This window comes from Orcinus orca, chromosome X, assembly GCF_937001465.1.
Source record: "Orcinus orca chromosome X, mOrcOrc1.1, whole genome shotgun sequence".
NCBI classification, from domain to species: domain Eukaryota; kingdom Metazoa; phylum Chordata; class Mammalia; order Artiodactyla; family Delphinidae; genus Orcinus; species Orcinus orca.
This window is the reverse complement of record NC_064580.1, coordinates 16097666-16119557: the sequence shown is the minus strand read 5'-3', so window position 1 is coordinate 16119557 and position 21892 is coordinate 16097666. Positions and strand designations below refer to the sequence as shown.

General features: G+C 37.5%; 1 protein-coding gene across 1 annotated transcript in view; it reads right to left on the bottom strand.

Annotated features, from left to right (window-relative positions):
- The window catches only part of PPEF1 (protein phosphatase with EF-hand domain 1), an 89250-nt gene that overhangs the window by 56775 nt on the left and 10583 nt on the right, over positions 1 to 21892 (bottom strand). The window contains exons 3-5 of the mRNA XM_049704943.1: positions 21748 to 21808; positions 11750 to 11910; positions 2981 to 3095 (exon numbers count right to left, since the gene is read on the bottom strand). Coding sequence (XP_049560900.1) covers positions 2981 to 3095; positions 11750 to 11910; positions 21748 to 21808 — 337 coding nt within the window. The remainder of the gene's footprint in view (positions 1 to 2980; positions 3096 to 11749; positions 11911 to 21747; positions 21809 to 21892) is intronic.

The following is a 21892-nucleotide window of genomic DNA, read 5'->3' as shown; positions in this document are numbered from 1 at the left end:
GCAAGAAATGACTGCAATTATAATGGGAATAATAAAATTAAAATCCTACATCACCAGCACTTATTTATAAAATGACTACAATATTAAGAGCATATTAATACTACCATATACTTAAATCTCATTGCTCTCACTCCAAATCTAAGGAAATAAAAATGGAAGGACTTTACTTATCAGTTAAATATATATTTTTAATTATTTTGTTTTCCTAATTTTCTTCAGGATACTCCAATAAAGATGGTTAAAAAAAAAAAAAACAACTTCAGCTAAGAAAATATGAGCTCATTCACTCAGCAGCTACATTATGCTGCTTTAAAGGAGAGGCACCAACGTACACCATTGAGAATAAAGGTGCCTTTCGGGCTGACACAGCAGAGGCCTGTATATGTTTGCCAAATCTGTGTGTGGTTAGTGCTTCTGAGGCTACATCAGAAAAATATGAGTTCTGATGGCAGGGAGGAATTTCTGAGAGGGAGACAAGCATAATAATAAAAATGCTGTGAGTCAGGTATTCTGTAGAATTTGTTTAATTGGGAGCTTTAGAATATCTGCAATGCCTTAATGGACAAAGTATTTCACTTCATATCAATAAAACAAGCTACTATTAGCAGCTTTGGTTCCAGTTAAAAAAAAAGCAAAAAACAAAAAACCCCAAAGATTTGGGTGGTCAGAACTGTTGCAGCTGGTATGCTAATAAATGAATTGCTTTCAGCATATTAAGAGTTGAGGCTATACAAATATTTTTATTTTCATTTTTTTCATAAGCTGCCTTATTATTTTTTAATTAATTAATTAATTAGGCTGCTCCAGGTCTTAGCTGCAGCACGTGGGATCTTCGTTGCCGCATGTGGGATCTTCCTTGCAGCATGCAGGGTCTCTAGTTGCGGCATGCAAACTCTTAGTTGAGGCATGTGGGACCTAGTTCCCTGACCAGGGATCAAACCTGGGCCCCTGCATTGGGAGCACTTAGCCACTGGACCACCAGGGAACTCCCTAAAAATATTTTTAACTTCTAGTTGGACAGCAAGAGATAAAACTCAATGTATCATGGAAAGGCAGCCACAGAAAGATATTTCCACTGCACACAAAAACCTAAGTGCATAACTGGTTATCATTTATAACATAAACTAAAACACCTACTATATTTCATGCACGTTGAGAAATGTGTAGCATGTTTAGATGTGCATGTAAAAAAATGCATCTGGAAATTAAAATAATGGTAAAGGTTCACCATAATTTCTCCCCCTTTGCTAATACTGTCTTAAACAGAGGATGTTTATGAAAATATGGCCCTGATTTTAAATTTTATTTTAAATGATGACCAAATTTTTCTAAGTTCAATGGGGCTATTAAAGACAGAAAATAATAATTCCTATGCTATGGGAACCTATGGGCCTTGGTTTTTCCTTCTATCAATGGTGCTACATGGAAGAAGTCTGGAAATAAATGCCCTGCCAAGATGTGAGTATCTTTAAAATAATGGAACTGTCCAATCAATCCATTCCCTAGCCCTTGTCTCATGATGGAAAATGAAACATCAGTCAGAGCAGTGCATGATGGGAGTTGGGATAGCAGATACGGAGTTGGCTCTAACCTGGGATGCAGAAGATCTGATTTTTAATTCTGACTCTGCCACTAACCAGCTGAGTAAGCTGAGGTGGAGAGAGGGGGACAAGTTACTACATAGAAATGCATGGAAGGCAATACACTTTTCTCTCTGGGCCTCAATTTCATCCGTAAGAGCAAGGGATAGACTAGATGGTCTCTGTAAGAACCACTCAGTTCTTACACTGCATGATTCCAGGACTTACATGCCCTCTAATTAATTCATGTCTTCTTCCAGATCCTTTTATGCAAAGCTAAGTCTCCAATGGCAACTGGAGGTATACTGGAAACATATGGGAGCAGATCACACTCCCTGTTTGGCCTATTATATACACTCTGAGAGCAAACCTTGCCTTGGCTCCAGAGGCTTCATGGGTTGGCATTGCTTCCTGAGCCTCATGACCCAAAATTCTTTATCTCCATGAATAGTAAGTGCTGATGAGGCCTTGAATAAAAGGTCCCCACTGCTGAGATGCATCATCTGGAAGGCAGAGATGTGGTGGCCTGATTTGGCTGGAATTGAACCATTAAGGACTCTTCAAAAGCCTGAGTCAGGACATGTCAAGGAGCATGTACTGCTACATCGAGTCCCTGTCACCACTATCAGATGCTAGAATGGAAATAGTTTAATTAGATTGTCAAATCCATTCTACCTGCCAGAGTAAAAGAAACATGGGCTAAAAATTGATTTGGAAAATAACAATCACTGTTTTGTAACCTAAAGGCTTAATTAGAAGTTAAGGGAATTGCTGTTCCTTCCACGCACTCCATTCTCAGACAGTTGCAAGCACGCTGAGCACCAACTGTGTTGAATTTCAATGTGTACTGCTTCTTGAAGCAATATCCTGTCAGACTGGCCTATATGGTAACAAAATCTCAGCTCTTGTTATTTAGAAGAACAAGGAACAGATTTCTGGGACATTCCCACTCTTCTAAAAGCTGCAGAGACCAGTTGGAAAAATCTAAAACAGCAGCCGAGGGCAGAGAAGAATTTAGTCTCCACCCTTCCTTGGGCTTTTCTCTTCCCAGCATAAGTGGCATGCAGAGGCCCACCTAGAAAAAGCTACATTGAACAAAGATAATGAGAGCCAGAGGGAGGGCAAAGAACACTTATTCCACCCATGGGTGATTTTCTGTATTAAAATGCTGCCTGCCTTTATAAAAAGCTATGAGTTCTTTAATTTCTCACATAATTAATTCCTGCCAGCTGGTATGCAAAACAAAGACAAGATAGGAAACAGTACTATCATGATAGAAAACTCTATATTAACACTTTTCCCTTAACACAGTCCAATTTACACAGTTTTCAAGTTAGGCCAATGATGTAGAACCAAGAGGCTCCTAAATATTAATTTGGCAACACTGCTCTGAAACTTACCACAGATTGTTATCTCTTTGGAGGGAGAAGTTTTTATGTGAGTGAAATTCGGCATTTGCTGCAGGAGCTTCTTGGTTTCAAAGAGCACCTCTAAGACATAATAAGCATGAAGTATCTGTGAGGGCGAAGGAGAGGAAATAGATATCATGAACTAGGAGAAAAGGCATGAGTGTGTAGAAAGCAATATAGGTGGAACATATGAGCACGTTTCAGGTAGCTGTAGTTCACGACAATCTCTAAATTATTTTTAAATAGATTTTCCTAGCACAGTATCTGGCACATAATAAGCCCTCACTAGAGATGTGTAAGTTGAATGAATGAATGGTTCCTAGGACGTCTATATTCTCATGTTCTTAATTGACATCACCCATTCACAGAACATTTCTTATTATTCTTGGTCCTTAGAGCCCAAGAGAGGTGACAAGAAAAAAAGGAGACTCCCTTGCCCTAAGGAAATGTGCAGGCAAAAAAGTAAAGAAAAGAGAAGGAGGGAAAAGAGAGAGAAGTAGAAAGGAAGAGAGAAGCAGAGAGAGATTGTTCAAGAGGAGCTGCTTTGCATCTGCTTGTGACCTCCTGCCCTGGGGCTGGGAATTAGATGGGGGTGCTGGGTTAGGAGGTCTCACAAGGTAGCCAGACAGGCCCCAAGGGACTCCTGAGCCAGGTGTCCTAGGTTTGGCTCAATATTTGGTGCACAGACATGAGTTTACAGGACAGCAAGCACACTTATATACAAGTGTAAGTATAGAACATATTGCCAATTCAAATAAACCATTCAGATTAGCTCCTATTATGACTATTCATCCCTTGATCTCCTCCAGTTACAGTGTTGATGACAGCATTGTTTTGGACAGATTCACTGGGTTTTCTCTTCCAGGCTTTTCTGTTTATTTGTTTTTAAATACAGTGTGTTGTTCTCCCTTTTTTTAAATTATGAACTATTCCAAATACATAATTCAAAAAGTGATGTAGCTGATACAAATTTAACAGATGCTAACACCACTTTCTAGTCAGGAGTGTCTGCGCCTGTACTGTCCAATGCAGTAGACACTGGTCACATGGGGCTATTGACCACTTGAAATGGGGTCAAAATTGAGATGTCATGTAAGCACAAAATACGCATTGGATTTTAAAGACAGTATGAAAAAAAAGTAAAACATCTCATAAAAAACTTTTAATATGATTACATATTAAAATGATAATTTTATATGTTGGAGTAAATAAAATACATTATTAAAATTAATTTCACTTGTTTCTTTTTGCCTTTATAATGTTGACTACTGGAAGATTTTAAATTATGTATGTGGATCACATTATATTCCTATTGGACAGCACTGGTTTAGATTATTGGAGGCTGAGAGAGAGGTCATATCTACATATTGTTCAGATAACGCTTTGGGCATGGGATTCAGGACAGATGGAACCCTTTGGAACAATCCTATCTCGTGGTGTCCTGAAATTTCCATTTCCACTTCCTATTAAAATAATGAAATTATTTTCCATTTCCACTTCCTATTAAAATTATTTAATCATGAAATTCTCCAAACTTATTTTTTTAAAAAAAACCAGGAAGCAGGATTGGAAGCAATGTGAGAATTAGGAGGAAAGAGAAGGTCCCCTGGATGTTAGTGGGGAGCAACCCACATTTCCTGTCTCTCCAAACCTAATGGATTGCTAAGGATTTTCCCCACAAAAGCATTCTAAATCGGTGAGTCAAATCTTTAGCCAGATTTTAAAGGAAGAGGCAAAACACTCTGATAGCATGATTTATTTTAATTTCCATATTTAATTTATTGATTCCCAAAACTGGCTTCAGTGTTACCTTAAGTTGCCACTGTAGACTTTCTGGACCATTTGTAGTGCTAATCAGAGTAATTACTGTCTGAAAAGGCAGTTGTTTTATTAAGTTAAATTAACAAATAATCATTGAGGATATATTGCAACAACAGAAAATCCCTATTATGAAAATGTTTTTTCTGGGTCCTTTTTCAATTGGTTAAAATCACTTTGGTATTATTAGTTCCTACAAAGCCAGTCTACTTCTCTTTAAGTAGCATTATAATCGTGTTTATAGCAATATTAAATACTCAAAAGAGTTAACTCAGAAGTTGATTTCTATGTTTACAAATATATTCAGATTAAATGGCAACTTGAATAAAATACTCACATTCTTTTAAAGGCACTGAGGGAGGAAAATATTACTTTGAAAGGATTTTCTTTTTAAAACAATAACTAGTTTTTAAATGAAAAAAACCCCCACATTTCTAAAGTTGAAATAAAAATTTAAACAGCAAAAAGGAGTATAATAATGAAAAGCAATTTTCCTTCTTCCCCAGACTTCAGTCTCCTTTCCCCATTCCCCAAAACAGCCACTGTTAAGAGTATCTTGAGTATCTTTCCAAAAAATATTCTATGCACTTGCAAGCATATAAAAATCAATATAACCAGGCTTCCCTGGTGGCACAGTGGTTAGGAATCCACCTGCCAATGCAGGGGACATGGGTTCAAGCCCTGGTCCGGGAAGATCGCACATGCCGCGGAGCAACTAAGCCCGTGTGCCACAACTACTGAGTCTGTGCTCTAGAGCCCGCGAGCCACAACTACTGAAGCCTGCACGCCACAACTACTGAAGCCCTCGCGCCCAGAGCCCATGCTCCGCAACAAGAGAAGCCACTGCAATGAGAAGCCCGCGCACCGCAACGAAGAGTAACCCCTACTCGCCGCAACTAGAGAAAGCCCGCACGCAGCAACGAAGACCCAACGCAGCCAAAAATAATAAATAAATAAAATAAATTTTTAAAAAATCAATATAACCACATATGAATATGCAAACACATGTATAAGTACATAATCCCTTAAATAAAATGTGGTATATTCACACAAAGGAATATTATTCGACCAAAAACAGGAATGAGGTACTGACTGATACATGCTACAACATGAATGAACCTTGAAAACATTATACCAAGCAGAAGCCACCAGACACAAAAGGCACACATTATATGATTCCATTTATATAAAATGCACAGATTAGGCAAATCTGTAGAGACAGAAAGTAAACTAGTGGTTGCCAGGGGCTAGGGAGAAGAGGGAATGAGGTACAGGGTTTTGTTTTGAGGATGATAAAAATGTTCTGGAATTAGACAGTGGTGATGTTTGCACCACATTGTGAATATACTAAAAACCAATGAATCATACACTTTATTTAAAATGGTTAAAACAATCAATTTTATGTGATATGAATTTTATCTCAATTTTTAAAAATCAAAATATATAATGCTTATTAATTTTGTTGACAAATGGGAGCACATTGTACACTATGTTGAACCTTTTATTCTTCCCTTAGCATCATATATTTTTCATTTTTATAAAATCAAAATTGTCTATCTTTTCTATTATAGCTCCTTGAATTTTTGCCATAGCTTTTATGTCCTTGAGCATATTAAGCATATTTATTTTCAACTCTGAGTCTGATAATGCCATTATCGAAAAACTCTATAGGTTTGTTTCCATTGTTTGCTGTTTGCCTCAGTTTTCTTTTGTGACTCTTGCATCCTCCTGTGCCTGGTTAACATTTGTGTTAAGTTCTGGATACTGTATATGAAAACTTGAGGAAATCATTTAAGGCCCTATTTTCTTACAGAGAGGGTTGAAATTTTCTCTTGGCAGGTGGCTAGGAGCACTAGCTGTCTAGGATGATATCAATTCAATTTCAGGAATTAGATGATTCAAAATTTTGCTTCAGTCCCTACAGAGCCAGTACTTCTCATTCACTCTTACTCCTAGGGTACACCCTTAAGGTCCTAACCTGAGAATGAGGGTTCTGGGGTGATGTCAGAAAATAATGAAGTAGGTAGTTCCAAGATCCCATCCCTCTGCAGAAACACTGAAAAATCAAGCCAAAAAACCAGATCAAACAAACAAAAAAACCTGTCCGACCCAGCTTTGTCAGAACTCTGGAAGATAGTCAAAGCTCACAGCAACCAATGCTGAATTAAGAAAGAGGCAACTTAAAAATGGCACAGTGCAAGCAGAAAGGAAAGGCTAAGATGGATTTGTAAACAGCCAGGCTAAGCAGTAAAGGAGTGTACCAACACAGAGCCAATCTGCAAAGACTAGATTTTCCTTGCTTCCCTTTCCTTCCCCTCTGTTCCCTTCCCTTCTTTCTTTCCCTCTCCCTCTTTCCTCCTTTCTTTCCTCCTCCCTCCCTCCTCCTCCCTTCCCCCCCCCCTTTCTTTCTTTCTTTCTTTCTTAATGGCTCTTGGTGTTCAAGGAAATCTCTGTCGAAACACTAGGTGAACACAGCCTAAAAGAAAAGAAACTTTGGAAACCTCACACCCAACTAGACCTAAGAGACATCTATAGACGACTCCACCCAAAACAGCAGACTACACATTTTTTTACAAGTGCACATGGAACATTCTCTAGGATAGACCAGATGTTAGGCTACAAAACAAGCCTCAATACATTCTAAAAGACTGGAATCATACAAAGTATCTTCTCTGACCACAATGGAATGAAACTAGAAATCAATAACAGAAGGAAAACTGGAAAGTTCACAAATATGTGGAAATTAAACAACATACTCTTGAATATGTTGAAGAAATCACGAGGGAAATTAGAAAATACTTTGAGATGAACAAAAATTAAAACACAACATACCAAAACTTATGGGATACAGTAAAAGCAATGCTCAATGAGCAATGTATGGCTGTAAATGCCTACATTAAGAAAGAAGAAAGATCTCGAATGAAAAGCCTGACTTAATGCTTAACACATTATTGACCAGAGACACATTAATACGTCTTTTGTTATCTGAACATCATTGACCAGAGACATATCAATACGTTTTTAGAGAGTGATACAATTAACATCACCATGCAAAGTTGTTAGAGCTTAAAACTGATCAAGCGTTCATCATATAACTTATGATTGTCATTATCATTCACATTTTGCTCCATTAGGTTTTTGCTCCAACCTTGTGTATATCATAAACGTAAAATTTTCAAAAATGACACATTGTGAAATTTTGAGTGAAGAAGAACTGTTCCGTGAATTTTATGCAGAAACTTTCTCTGACTGTCCAAGCAACATATATACTAGTGTCCAGAAGATGACAGTTCTTCAGAATATAGTTCTGATTCAGACGATGTGAATACAAGACCAACAAAAAGACAAAAAACCTTAGTGATTGATTCTGATACGGAAAGTGAAAATGAAACTCGTGGTGCTGGAGAATGCTCCTTTGCTTCTACAGAAGAGTGGATAGAAGACAACATTTCACAAAAATTAGAAGACTTTACAGGTGTGTCAGATATAACTACTGAATGTAATAACCTGCAAAGTGTTAGTGAAATAACAGAATTGACTTTCTGGCCAGCCAAAATAAAAATCGCCAGCCACAGGCATTAGTTTCTACAAAAATCCCCCCATCAGTAATGAGTTAAGGAGCTAGAAAAAGAAGAGCAAATTAAACGGAAAGCCAGCAGAAGGAAGAAGATAGGGATTAGAGTGCAGATAAATGAAATAGAGAACAGAAAACCAATAGAATCAACAAAAACAAAAGTTGGTTCTTTGAAAAGAGCTACAAAATTGACAAAATTTTACCTAGACTGGCCAAGAAAAAAAAGAGAGAAAGTGCAAATAACTATAATCAGAAATGAAAATGGGGACATTACCACTGACCTCAAAGAAATAAAAAGAATTATAAGAGAATATTACGAACAACTGTATACTAACAAATTAGATAACTTAGATGAAATGGACAAATTCCTGGAAACACACACATTATCAAAACACTCAAGAAGAAATAGAAAATCTGAACAGATCTAGAACACATAGAGATTGAATCACTAATCACAAACTTCCTAACAAAGAAAAGTGCAAGACCAGACAGCTTCACTGGTGAACTCTATGAAACGTTTAAAGAAGTAACACCAATCCTTCTCAAACTCTTCTAAAAAATAGAAGAGAAGGAAGCAATTCCTAACTCATTTCATGAGGACAGTATTACCTTGATATCAAAGCCAGATAAAGACACCACACAAAAAGAAAATACAGACCAGTATCCCTTACAAATAAAATGCAAAAATCCTTGACAAGATACCAGCAAACCAAATCCAACAGAATTTCTAAAGAATTATATACCATAACCAAGTGGGATTTATTCCAGGAATATAAGAGTGGTTCAACATAAGAAAACTAACCAATGTAATACACAACATTACTATAATGAAGGGAAAAAAACACACAATCATCTCAACTAATGCAGAAAAAGTATTTGACAAATTCCAACACCTTTTCATGATAAAGCCACTCAGAAAACTAGGAATAGATGGACACTTCCTCAACTTGATAAACAGCATTTATTAAAAACAAAACAAAACAAAACCATAACTAACATCAAACTCAATGGTGAAAAGATTAAAAGCTTTCTCCCTAAGATCAGGAACAAGAAAAGCATGTCCACTCTCACCACTGCTATTCAACATTATACTGGAAATCCTAGCCAGAGCAGTTAGGCAAGAAAAAGAAATAAAAGGCATCTAAACCAGAAACGAAGAAGTAAAACTCTATTCACAGATGATGTGATCCTGTATACAGAATATCCAAAAGAATACACACACACACACACACACACACACACACACACACATATTACAGCTAATAAATGAATTCACCAAAGTTGCAGAGTAAAAGATCAACCCACAAAAATCAGTTGTGTTTCTATACACCAGCAATGAACAGTTCAAAAGGGAATTAAGAAAGCAATTCGTTTTATAATAGCAACCAAAAGAATAAAATACCTAGGAATAAATTTAAGGTAGTGAAAGACTTGTACACTGAAAAGTATAAAATTATAAAGCATAGCTGAAGGAAATTAAAGAAGACCCAAATAAATGGAAAAACATCCCATGTTCATGGATTAGAAGACTTAATATTGTCAAGAAGACAATACTACCCAAAGCAATCTACAGATTCAGTGCAACCCCTACCAAAATCTCAGTGGGCTTTTTTGCATAAATGGAAAAGTCAATCTTCAAATTCACTGCAAGGGACCCTAAATGCCAAAACAATATTGAAAAAGAATAACAAAGTCAAAGGATTGACACTTCCTGATTTCAAAACTTACCACAAAGCTACAGTAATCAAGACAATGTGGTACTGGCATAAGGATAGACACACACACCAATGGAAAAGAATTGGAAGTCCAGAAATAAATCCAGACAGCTATGGCCTATTAATTTTTTACAAAGGAACCAAAACCATTCAATGGGGAAAGAACAGATTCTTCAACAAAAGGTATAGGGACAACTGCATATCCACATGCAAAGAATGAAGTTGGACCCATACTTCATACCATATAGAGATGTTAACTGAAAACGGCTCATAGAGCTAAATGTCAGAGCTAAAACTATAAAATTCTTAAAAGAAAACATAGGGGTAAACCTTCATGACCTTGGATTTAGCAATGGATTCTTAGATATGATGCCAAAACACAAGCAACGAAAGAAAAAAGGAGATAAATTGGACGTCATCAAAATTAGAAACTTTTGTGACTCAAAAGACATTATTAAGAAAGTGACAAGACAACCTACAGAATGGGAGAAAATATTTGCAAATTGTATACCTGATAAGGGACTTGTATCCAGAATATATAAAGAACACTTACAACTCAATAGTAAAAAGACAAATAACCTGATTTTAAAATGGGCAAAGGATCTGAATAGACATTTCTCCAAAGAATGTGTACAAATGGCCAGTAAGCATGAAAAGATGCTCAACATCTTAGCCATTAGGGAAATGCATATGAGAACCACAATTAGATACCACTTTACACACAACTAGGATAGCTATAATAAAATTAAAAATTTTTTTAAAACATAAAATAACAAATGTTGGCAAAAAATGTGGAGAAACTGGAACCCTCACCTATTACTAGTGGTAATGTAAAATGGTGCAGCCACTGGAAAACAATTTAGCAGTTCCTCAAAATGTTAAACATTGAGTCACCATATGACTCAGCAATTCCACTCCTAGATATAGAAACAACAGAATTGAAAACATATGTTCATATAAAAACTTACACATAAATGTTCATGGCAGCATTGCTCATAATAGCCAAAAGGTAGAAAAAATCCAAATGTTCATCCACTGATGAATGGATAAAAATGTGGTATACTCATATAATAGAATATTAGTCAGCCATAAAAATAAAGGAGTGATGAAATATACTATGGCATGAATGAATCTTAAAAACATTATGCTACGGGAAATAAGCCACATACAAAAGGAAACATATTACATGACTCCGTTTGTACAAAATATCCAGAAGAGACAAATCCACAGAGACAGAAAGTAGAACAGTGGTTGCCAGGAGTGGGGGAGGAGGGAATGGTAATGGGTACGGCACTTCTTCTGGGGGTGAAGAAAATGTTCTGGAATTAGATATTAGTGATAGTTACACAATCTTGTGAATGTACTAAAAAGCACTGAATCAATCGTACACTTTAAAATGGTGAATTTTATAGTATGTGAATTAAACCTCAGAAAAAGAACAAGGAAATACTGTAAGCCTATAGATAGAGAGGAGGTTTCTGTGCACCTGAGGAGATTTGTATTTAATGGGTTAAGCAGAGCAGAGGGTAGCTCTCACTTAATGTGAAGTTTTTTCCCAAGGGAATGCATTTCTGCTGTAGTATTTTCATCTATTCATTCAACAGATAGCACATGTTATGTACAAGAATCAGGACAGTATCTGCTTCTACTTGCCTGTTGTTGCTTGAAGGCCTCAATCAGTAAATCAATATCAGTAAAAGTGAGAGGAAATTGCAGTCGAGGACCACAGTAGGAGTCTGGGACATCTATCAACACCCAATAGTCCTGTCTATCCTTGTCCTGGATGTTGCTGTCAAAAAGGTGAGTTACTAATTCTGGAAATGGAAAGACAGAAAAGGGGGGAAAAAGTCTACATTCCCATACTTAAAATGCAATAAATAACTTCTTGAATACCTAGCCCATGTAAGGCACTGTGCTAAGTGTTATGAATACCAAGATAACCCACACATAACCATGAGGAATGATTTGTTCTGAGATCAGTAGGTACATTCACATGAAGCATCATTATCCCTTCCCAGGTGGACATTTTACCAAAGCAGTGAGTTCATCAGCGGGGAGGAGAGGGAGGAGCACAGGGAAAACTGGTCAATCAAGGTATTTTGATGCTCTGAAGCTCTAACTCTACATTTTTTTTTGCCCACTCTAATATCTCAGATTTTTACTAATAGGGCTAGAAACATAACAATACATTGTATTTGGTTCAAATATCTGTGGCTATTCAGAATCTACAGAAAATTAAATGGCAACATTTAACTTTTCCCTGTTAGACACTTCAAATTCTACTTACGTAATTGATTTGTTTCTCTTGTCACATAAAAACCAATTTTCTGACATGATTTTCTTTTTCTTCTTGGTAACAAACCATAGGCAGAAATTCCCAAAGGACCTCTCTCTCGAAGAGATATTTCTGTGTAACGGATTACCTGCACTGCCCATTTCAGTAGGTGCTGAGACCCAGGATCTCTTTCTTGCTAGACTGCCTATGAAACAGTCAGCCCAAGAAAAGAAATCTGGCCAATTCAGGTGGAGAAAGATGAAAAGTGATACGGTAGATTGATTGCAAAAGTATCCCCAATTCTCTACTCCAACCTCTAGTCATGCTCTTTTTAATGTGATTTTGCAGCCACTCTCATCAAGAGTCTCCTTCCCCAGACCTTGAAGCTGGGTTGGGTTTGTGACTTGAGTTGGACTAAAGAATATGGTGGAAGTGTTATGTACCAGTTCCAAGCCGGCCTCAGGAGGCCTTGTATGCTTCCATGCTCTCTCTTTTGAAACTGTGCCACTACCACAAATCCCAGGCTAGTCTACTGAAAGCTCCAAGACCATGTGGAGCAGAGCTGAGTCACCCAAGCCACGGCCATCCTAGATCAGCCACGCGCCAGCAGACCTGTAAACACGAGGGAACTCCAACCAAGACCCAAAAAACTGCCAAATCAAGTCTGCCAAGATCAGCAGAAGTGCTCAGCTGATCCGTACACTTGTGAGCAAAAAGAAATGTTTATTACATGCTACTGAGCTATTATAGTTGTTTAATACACAGTATTATTGCAGTAACAGATAACTGATAGAGAGGACAATGACATACTCTTCAGCTCATTAATACTGAATTGCTACTAAGCTCATTAATTAGAAGTTCTCTAGGGCTTCCCTGGTGGCACAGTGGTTGAGAATCCGCCTGCCAATGCAGGGGACACGGGTTGAAGCCCTGCCTGGTCTGGGAAGATCCCACATGCCATGGAGCAACTAAGCCTGTGTGCCACAACTACTGAGCCCGCGTGCCACAACTACTGAAACCCGCACGCCTAGAGCCCGTGCTCCGCAACGAGAAGCCACTGCAATGAGAAGACTGCACACCACAACGAAGAGTAGCCCCCGCTCACCGCAACTAGAGAAAGCCCGCATGCAGCAACAAAAACCCAATGCAGCCAAAAATAAATAAATAAATGAATAAGAAGTTCTCTATAGGTTTGGAAGGTATGATGTTAGCAGATGTAGATAGAATACGTTGTTTTTCATTATTCAGTTATGCTGAGAGATTACAATTAAAAATTAAACTTGAAATTTTTTTCTAAAGTCATAATATTTGGTAATTTTAAATGTTTTCTAAATTATTGTGTACTCCAATATTTTTTTGTGGTAATTGACGATGTTTTATAAGAAGTTAAATTTAGGAGTAATAATGTCTGTCTTCAGTGTGGTCCAGCAGAGGTTATTTTTCTCATTTGGATTTGGTTTGAGATTTGAGAAAACTTAATTATTTCATTTTATGTTTGAAAACTAGAAATGCAGAGCATCTTGGTAAATTTTATCTCAGGTTCATTTTGCAGGCAGAAAAGCCAAAATATTCTACTTGACTATCTTAATGATCATTTCAACTTGGTAGTCTTTCTTAGAATAGCATCTTACTCCAAAAAAACACCTTTCTTCTTCCCAGCTTTACTTACTGAAAAATCAGGCTCCTCTTGGGAAAACAACAACAACAACCAAACAAACAAAACCAAAAACAACCTCAGCAGTTTCACTATACCATCTTTTTTTTTTTAACATCTTTATTGGAGTATAATTGCTTTCCAATGGTGTGTTAGTTTCTGCTTTATAACAAAGTGAATCAGCTATACATATACATATATCCCCACATCCCTTCCCTCTTGCGTCTCCCTCCCACCCTCCCTATCCCACCCCTCTAGGTGGTCACAAAACATCGAGCTGATCTCCCTGTGCTATGCGGCTGCTTCCCACTAGCTATCGGTTTTACATTTGGTAGTGTATATATGTCCATGCCACTCTCTCACTTCGTCCCAGCTTACCCTTCCCTCTCCCCATATGCTCAAGTCCATTCTCTAGTAGGTCTGCATCTTTATTCCCGCACTATATCATCTTATAACTACCTTACTGAGAAATCCCAACTGGTGAGGTATAAACAAGAACTGATTTTCTTTTCCCGATCATTGCCTTCACCAATGTTCTGTCAACTTTCCCTTTCTCATCAGCTAACTGACACATCAAGTCAATTCCACCAGTTCTGGTTATTAAAACTCAGTCTTGTTATTTAAGACCATAATAAAAATATTGCTTTTCTTCTTAAAAAAAAAAGTTCAGTCTGGCCCTTCCTTTCATACATTTGATGACCCTCATTTCTTATAAGTTCAGTGATAAATATATGAAAAAGCACCATTTCCCTAAACCAATTTTTTTTTTTTTTTTTTGGCCTTGCTCTGCAGCTTGCAGGATCTTAATTCCCCAACCAGGGATTGAACCTGGGCCCCCTGCAGTGGAAGCACAGAGTACTAACCACTGGGCCACCAGGGAATCCCCTAAACCAATTCTTTTTTTTTTTTTTAATTTAGTTTTGCCTGCATTGGGTCTTCGTTGCTGTGCACGGGCTTTCTCTAGTTGCAGCAAGCAGGGGCTACTCTTTGTTGCGGTGTGCCGGCTTCTCATTGCTGCGGAGCACGGGCTCTAGGCACCTGGGCTTCAGTAGTTGTGGCACGTGGGCTCAGTAGTTGTGGCTCGTGGGCTCTAGAGCGCAGGCTCAGTCGTTGTGGCGCACGGGCTTAGATGCTCCGCGGCATGTGGGATCTTCCCGGACCAGGACTCAAACCTGTGTCCCCTGCATTGACAGGCGAATTCTTAACCACTGTGCCACCAGGGAAGCCCCCTAAACCATTCTTAATCAAAACTACTCAATATGAAATATCAATAAACATCAAATCATAATCCTTCTGCTGGTTTTTATCCACATAAAAAAGAATAACATAGATTTTCTTCCTAACGTGGGTAGCTAACGTGCATCATATGTGAAAACAATCAAAAGCATTAACATTTCAAATGCAAGTACTGTCCTTGTGGGCTGTAACTATTATAACTAATAATAATAATTTAATGAATGCCAGCAATAAGAATATTTGTGCAACATGTGATTAGAATTAATCCATACCTATTTGGTTTACAATTCTGTCAACATGAATCTACAGTAATTAAATATAATAAAATCTTGACTTATAACTGAATGATGCCTTAACAAGTTGTTCTAAAGAAAATACCTCAAAAATACCCCCTACACACAATCTTCTTTTGCCCAGTACAGACTCAAAATCTGGACTAGGAAAAATCTAAAGCCCATAATTAAAAAAAAAAAAACAATTTCTGCCTCTACCACCTGCATATGTCACTTTGAATACAAGCTCCAGACGTTGCTGGAAAAAGAAAAGCACAAACTGAACCATGTTTATAGTTATTTCATTTCTCAATTATGAATCAGGATTAAAATCATGAGTGTTCATACAATAAATTCAATAGATGCCAAGATGAAAGTTTGTAAAATTCAACACCTGTTCTTGATTTTTTTAAAAACTCAGAAAACTAGGAATGGAAGGATACCTCCTTAACGTATTTTTTAAAATTTAAATCAACGGTAATGGTTTTTCCATTAAATCATTAACAAAACGAGGATGCCCACTTTCACTGTTTCATTTTAACACTGTTCTGTATCTCCAGCAAATATAATAAAACATGAAGCCAAAATAGAGCAGTGACTCTTGCATAGAAAGATATAAAAATAAAGTTACTTGTGACCAGTGTGATTAAATATCTACACTCAAGGAAATCAACTGAAAAACTCCCGGAATTGATAGGAAAATTAAAATAATACAGCGGTTAATCTCACTGGTTTGAATCACAGCTTCACCACTGATAAGATGAATAACCTTGGGAGGTTACCTTATAAGCCTCAGTATTCTCATCCACAAAAGGGGGATGAGAATACTAATTCCACTGGTTTGTCATGAAAACTAAATGAAATGATATATTTAAAGCACTTAAAAGACATGGCACATGGCATTTAATAAATATGAGTAGTAGTAATAATTATTATTATTATTTAATGTTACTGTTCAATAGTATCACAATACAAAATAAACAGACATAAACCAAACGCTTCACTAAATACTACCAATAATCATTAGGGAGATATAGGGGGGGAGATATCTTATTCACCATAGCAACAAAAAATATAAAATACGTGGCTTGATAGGACATTTTGATTGATCTGGGAAGCAGAAAGAAAAGTCAAAACAACACTTCCACTCACTCCATCCCACTCCCCACTTCCACCAGACTCTGTTTAAACCTGTTGCTATGTATATAGCAGCTTTGGCTTTCTACCTGTGGGAGGAGGCTGATGTGAAAAATCAGACTGGGGAATGGATGTGCAGCATCTCCCCATCAAGTCCTATGAATTGGCTTTGAGCAAGCAGTAGGACATGTAGGTCACCTCTCATCTTTGGAACACCCAGAATGTCTCAGCATACTCTGTGCCTCAGAGTTAAAACCATTCATCTGGCCCTGGTATCTGGAAATGTTAAGTGACCTTCCAGTCCCTAAATATACCCTGCTTAGGGGTCATAGCACTTCTGCCAAACAGGCCTAGGTAGAGGTTGTCTGGAACTCTCCCACCAAAAAGGGCCATCAGAAAGCAACTTACAGTAATGTACAGTATGGTGACTCTAGTCAATAATACTCTATTATATATTGAAAGTTGCTAAGAGAGTACATTTTAAAAGCTCTCACCACACACACACAAAATTGTAACTATGTGAATGGATGCATGTGTTAACTAACATTGTGGTAATCATTTTGCAATATATGCATATAAGAAATCATTATACTGTACACCTTAAACTTATATAATGTTATATGTTAACTATATTTTAATAAAGCTGGAAAAAATTTTGAAAGTGAAATCAACATACAGCAATAATCTGTAAATCTCTTTTTCTGATACATATAATAACTAAATCAGTATGATTCTAGGACCCTATAATAGAGAGATGTATAAGATAACAGACAGCCCGGAAATATGCCCTATTACACATTTTTAAATGAATATATTATGAAGGAGGCACTACAAAACATGGTGAAAAGATACATTATGAAATAAATGTCATGGGGAAAATTTGGTTAACTACTTGGACATTTTCTTCGTAGGTGTGTTTTTTAATTATTCTCAACCACTAGGCATCAAATTTTCCTTTTTTAGTTTAATATCAAAAATTCAAAATTTATGAAATGTTAAAACTTTTAGAAGTCAAATCATAAAAAATCTAGAAAAATAGCCATGGTAATCCACATTTTAAATATTTCAGGGCCTTCTAAGTTTAAAAGCCAAGGATTCACAAAGAAAAAGATATTTAGACTTGAAAAGAAAGATAATTTAAATAATTAATGGATGAAAATTTCCTAAACCTGACAAAAATATCAACTTAGATATAACAGAAGCTCAGCAAACCCCACACAGGATAAATAAAAATGAAACCTCATCAAGGCATATTATGGTTGAATGCTATTTTCCAATGTCACTTAGGTTATTTTGTTTCTTCCCCACCTCCTTTGGGTGATGGTTATTCATTTGTAATACAATTAAGTTCATTTGTCACAGTGTGTATTCTACTTGGGAATCACATTCTCTCTCTCTTCCTATTTTTAATTAATTATTATTATTTTTTTTAGGGATGTGAAACATTATCATGGTTCTAAGAGTCAGAACTACAAAAAGGTATTCTCAGAGATGTGTCACTTTCCCCTCATCTCTCCTACCCAAACCCCATTCTCCCCAGTCTTTCTGCCCTGCTCCCACCCATCCCTCCATTTCCTGTAGGTAAATAATGTCATTAGTTTCTGATTTACCCTGTAGGCTTCTCCTGTATTTATTTTTGCACAAATGAGCACACATAGACACACACACATGCGTGAACACTCTTATCAGGCAAGGGTTTCTTAAGCAGGATACAGAAAGCACTAACCATAAAAGAAAAAACTTGTACTACATTAAAATCAAGAATGTCTACTCACGGGCTTCCCTGGTGGCGCAGTGGTTGAGAGTCTGCCTGCCGATGCAGGGGACGCGGGTTCATGCCCCAGTCTGGGAAGATCCCACATGCCGCAGAGCGGCTGGGCCCTTGAGCCATGGCCGCTGGGCCTGCGCGTCTGGAGCCTGTGCTCCGCAATGGCAGAGGCCACAACAGTGAGAGGCCCGCGTACCGCAAAAAAAAAAAAAAAGAATGTCTACTCACCAAAAGACATCATTTAAAGATTAAATACTAGGGGGATAGATAAAAGCCAAAGACTAGGAACAGATATTTGCAATAAATTTATCTAACAAAGATTCACATTCTCATATTTAGAATACCTACAGAACTCTTAGAAATTGGTAAGAAAAAGGCAGATACCCAATAGAAAAATGGGCAAAAGACCTGAACAGGCACTTTGCCATATGGGATGTCCACGTGACTGCTAAACATTCAAACAGGTGAGCAACTTCTCTGCTCACCAGGGGAATGCAAATTAAAGCAGAAATGTGATACTACTACATACTCACCAGAATGAATAAAATGAAAAGGACTGATAATTTCAAGTGTTGGCAAAGATACTGAACAATTGGAACTCTCATACACTGTTGGCAGTATAACTTGGTACAACAATTTTGTAAAACTGTTTATCAGTACCTAATAAAGCTAAGCATATGCATGCCCTATAACTCCAAACTTCCTTTCCTGGGTTGTGGTACATCTTTATAATAATGGTCCCCAACGAATCATGTCTCCTTGTATTCATATCCCTTTACAAGATAATGCTGCTGCTACTGCTCCCTGCAAGAGATGGATCTTTCCTAACCCCTTTGAATCTGCACCTAGCCTTGTGACTTGCTTTGACCAATAGGATATGGCAGAACTGATTTTGTGTGAGTTCCAGAGCAAAGGCCTAAAGAGGCCTTGTGGCTTCTGCCTTTGCCCTCTTGGGATCTAGCTGCCATGTAAAGAAGTCCAGGATATCCTGTTGGACAGAGAGGCTGCATGAGGAGAACTGAGGTACCCAAGTTCACAGCCCACACCAAAGTCCCAAACATGTAAGAAAACCATTTGGACCTCCCTCTCCAGCCCAGCTAAGTTGAGTGAGCCCAACTGACAGCACGTACAACAAAGACAAGCCATCCCCACTGAGCCCTTCAAATGCCTGACCCACAGAATCACAAGCAATAAAATGGTTGTTGTTTTAAAGCACTAAATTTTGGGGTGGTTTATTATACAGCAATAGATAACTGAAAATGAGCATATAGCAAAAGAAAAGAATATATATGTTCACTAAAAAGGACAAGTACACGAATGTGCATAGCAGTACCATTTAAATTACCAAAACTGAAAACAACTCAAATGTCCATAACAATAGAATGGATAAACTTTGGTATATTCATAAAATTAAATATTATTCAGCAATAAGAATGACCAAATGGATGACTCTCACAAATATAAAGTTGAGTAAAAGAAGCAAAACTGTATGTTTTCATTTATACAGAGAAGTTCAAAAACAAGCAAAACTAAACTAGGAGGTAGAAGTCAGGAAAGTAGTGAGGAGGGTGCAGGGATTGGGTAGTGAGTGGCGGAGAACAGGAGGGGGCTTCTGTGGCTATGATAATGTTTTATTTCTTGTTCTGGGTGCATGTTACAAGGCTGAGTTTACTCTGAGAAAATTTATTAAGTCATATACTTATCATTTGTGTACTTTCCTATAATTTGTATACTTTTCTTCCAGAAAAGTTTACATAAGAAGTTTAAACCACTGTCCCCTTCTCTGATAAAATTTTAAAAATATTTTTAAATCACTTGTATAATTTTTTTAAGCAGATTTTTAAAAATATAGAGCCTAAGTAAATATCTTTGCGCTGGAACCCAGCCATCTGTGGCTATGAATATCCATAAGTGATTCTGATGCATAGCTCAGATTAAAATATTAGGTCATTAGCAGAAAGAGGGCTGTTTCATTTCATTATTATTATATTTCCTCTCAGAAATATTTTTGCCAAAGAACATGAAGCACAAACAACTGTCTTCAAATTGTAATTAGCTAAAAGAAAAAAAATGGCAAAATACCTACTTCCCACCCACTCCCCACTCCTCAGGTTTGGCTATTCCACCTTTCAGAAACCTTCTACAGATCATTAAACGCTTTAATTAGTTTCACACATATGTACTTAGCTCAGAGCATACCATTAAAACACCCTTCTTTCACCACTTTGAAGGATGCTCACTAGATTAAAAGATGCTTTAGATGCCATACACATTTTTAACTAGAGCAAAAATAGTTGGCCCAAATTAAAGAAAAATGAGCTTCTAAGTCAAGTGCCTACCTTGAAGATAACAACAGGCAGATCTTAATTTGCAGAGAAATACATGACTTGTGAATAACTATAATTTTTTTTTTTTGGCTGTGCCGAGTGGCATGTGAGATCTTAGTTCCCTGACCAGGGACTGAAGCCATGCCCCCTGCAGTGGAAACACTGAGTCCTAACCACTGGACCGCCAGGGAAGTTCCTCAATAACTATCATTTTAAAATCATTTTGAATCACCCCTATATTGTCTGTATCTGAAATGATTTATTCAGTCATTTCAGAATGACTAAATAAATGATAGATAAATACACAGCCTGACAGACAGCTAGCTAGCTATGGAGAAAACAGAGACATGATGGTGCCAACTGTGTTTAATCCCCCACCCAGATCTGTTTCATGAAATAGTCAAGATATTTTGATCTCTCAGCACAAAAGTTCTGTAGATTAAAAATAAGATCCTCTTTACTAAGCTACTATTGTACATTAGTAGGTTGTGGTTCAGAGAAGGTATTCAACATACTAATGTAAAATGAAATCTAATTCAGTTTATTTATTTATTTATTTTTTGCGGTACGTGGGCCTCTCACTGTTGTGGCCTCTCCCGTTGCGGAGCACAGGCTCCGGACGCGCAGACTCAGCGGCCATGGCTCACAGGCCCAGCCGCTCTGCGGCACGTGGGATCCTCCCGGACCGGGGCGCGAACCTGCGTCCCCTGCATCAGCAGGCGGACTCTCAACCACTGTGCCACCACGGCAGCCCTAATTCAGTTTTTTGAAAATGAAAAAATTAAATGGTCAATTAGTTAACAGCAATCAAGGATGGAAAAAGCCAGTTAAACTGTTTTCACCAGTTGCTTGGTGTCACACAGACAAGACAGATGGGCATCTTTTTAATTTCTTAGTGTTCTCTCATCTTCAGTTTACATTCCTTGATGAGACAATTCAATATTTAACGACTCCTTTTCAAAAGACTAAACTTTTTACTTACCTGAATCTTCCTCAAGTAGACGTGTATAGTTTTCCAACATGAAGGAGAAGAAGTTCGATAGCTGGACAAAATAAAAATACATTGATCAATTAATGAATCCCAAACAGGTACTGTTGGTATTCCACGCAAGTCCCCTTTACTCCTC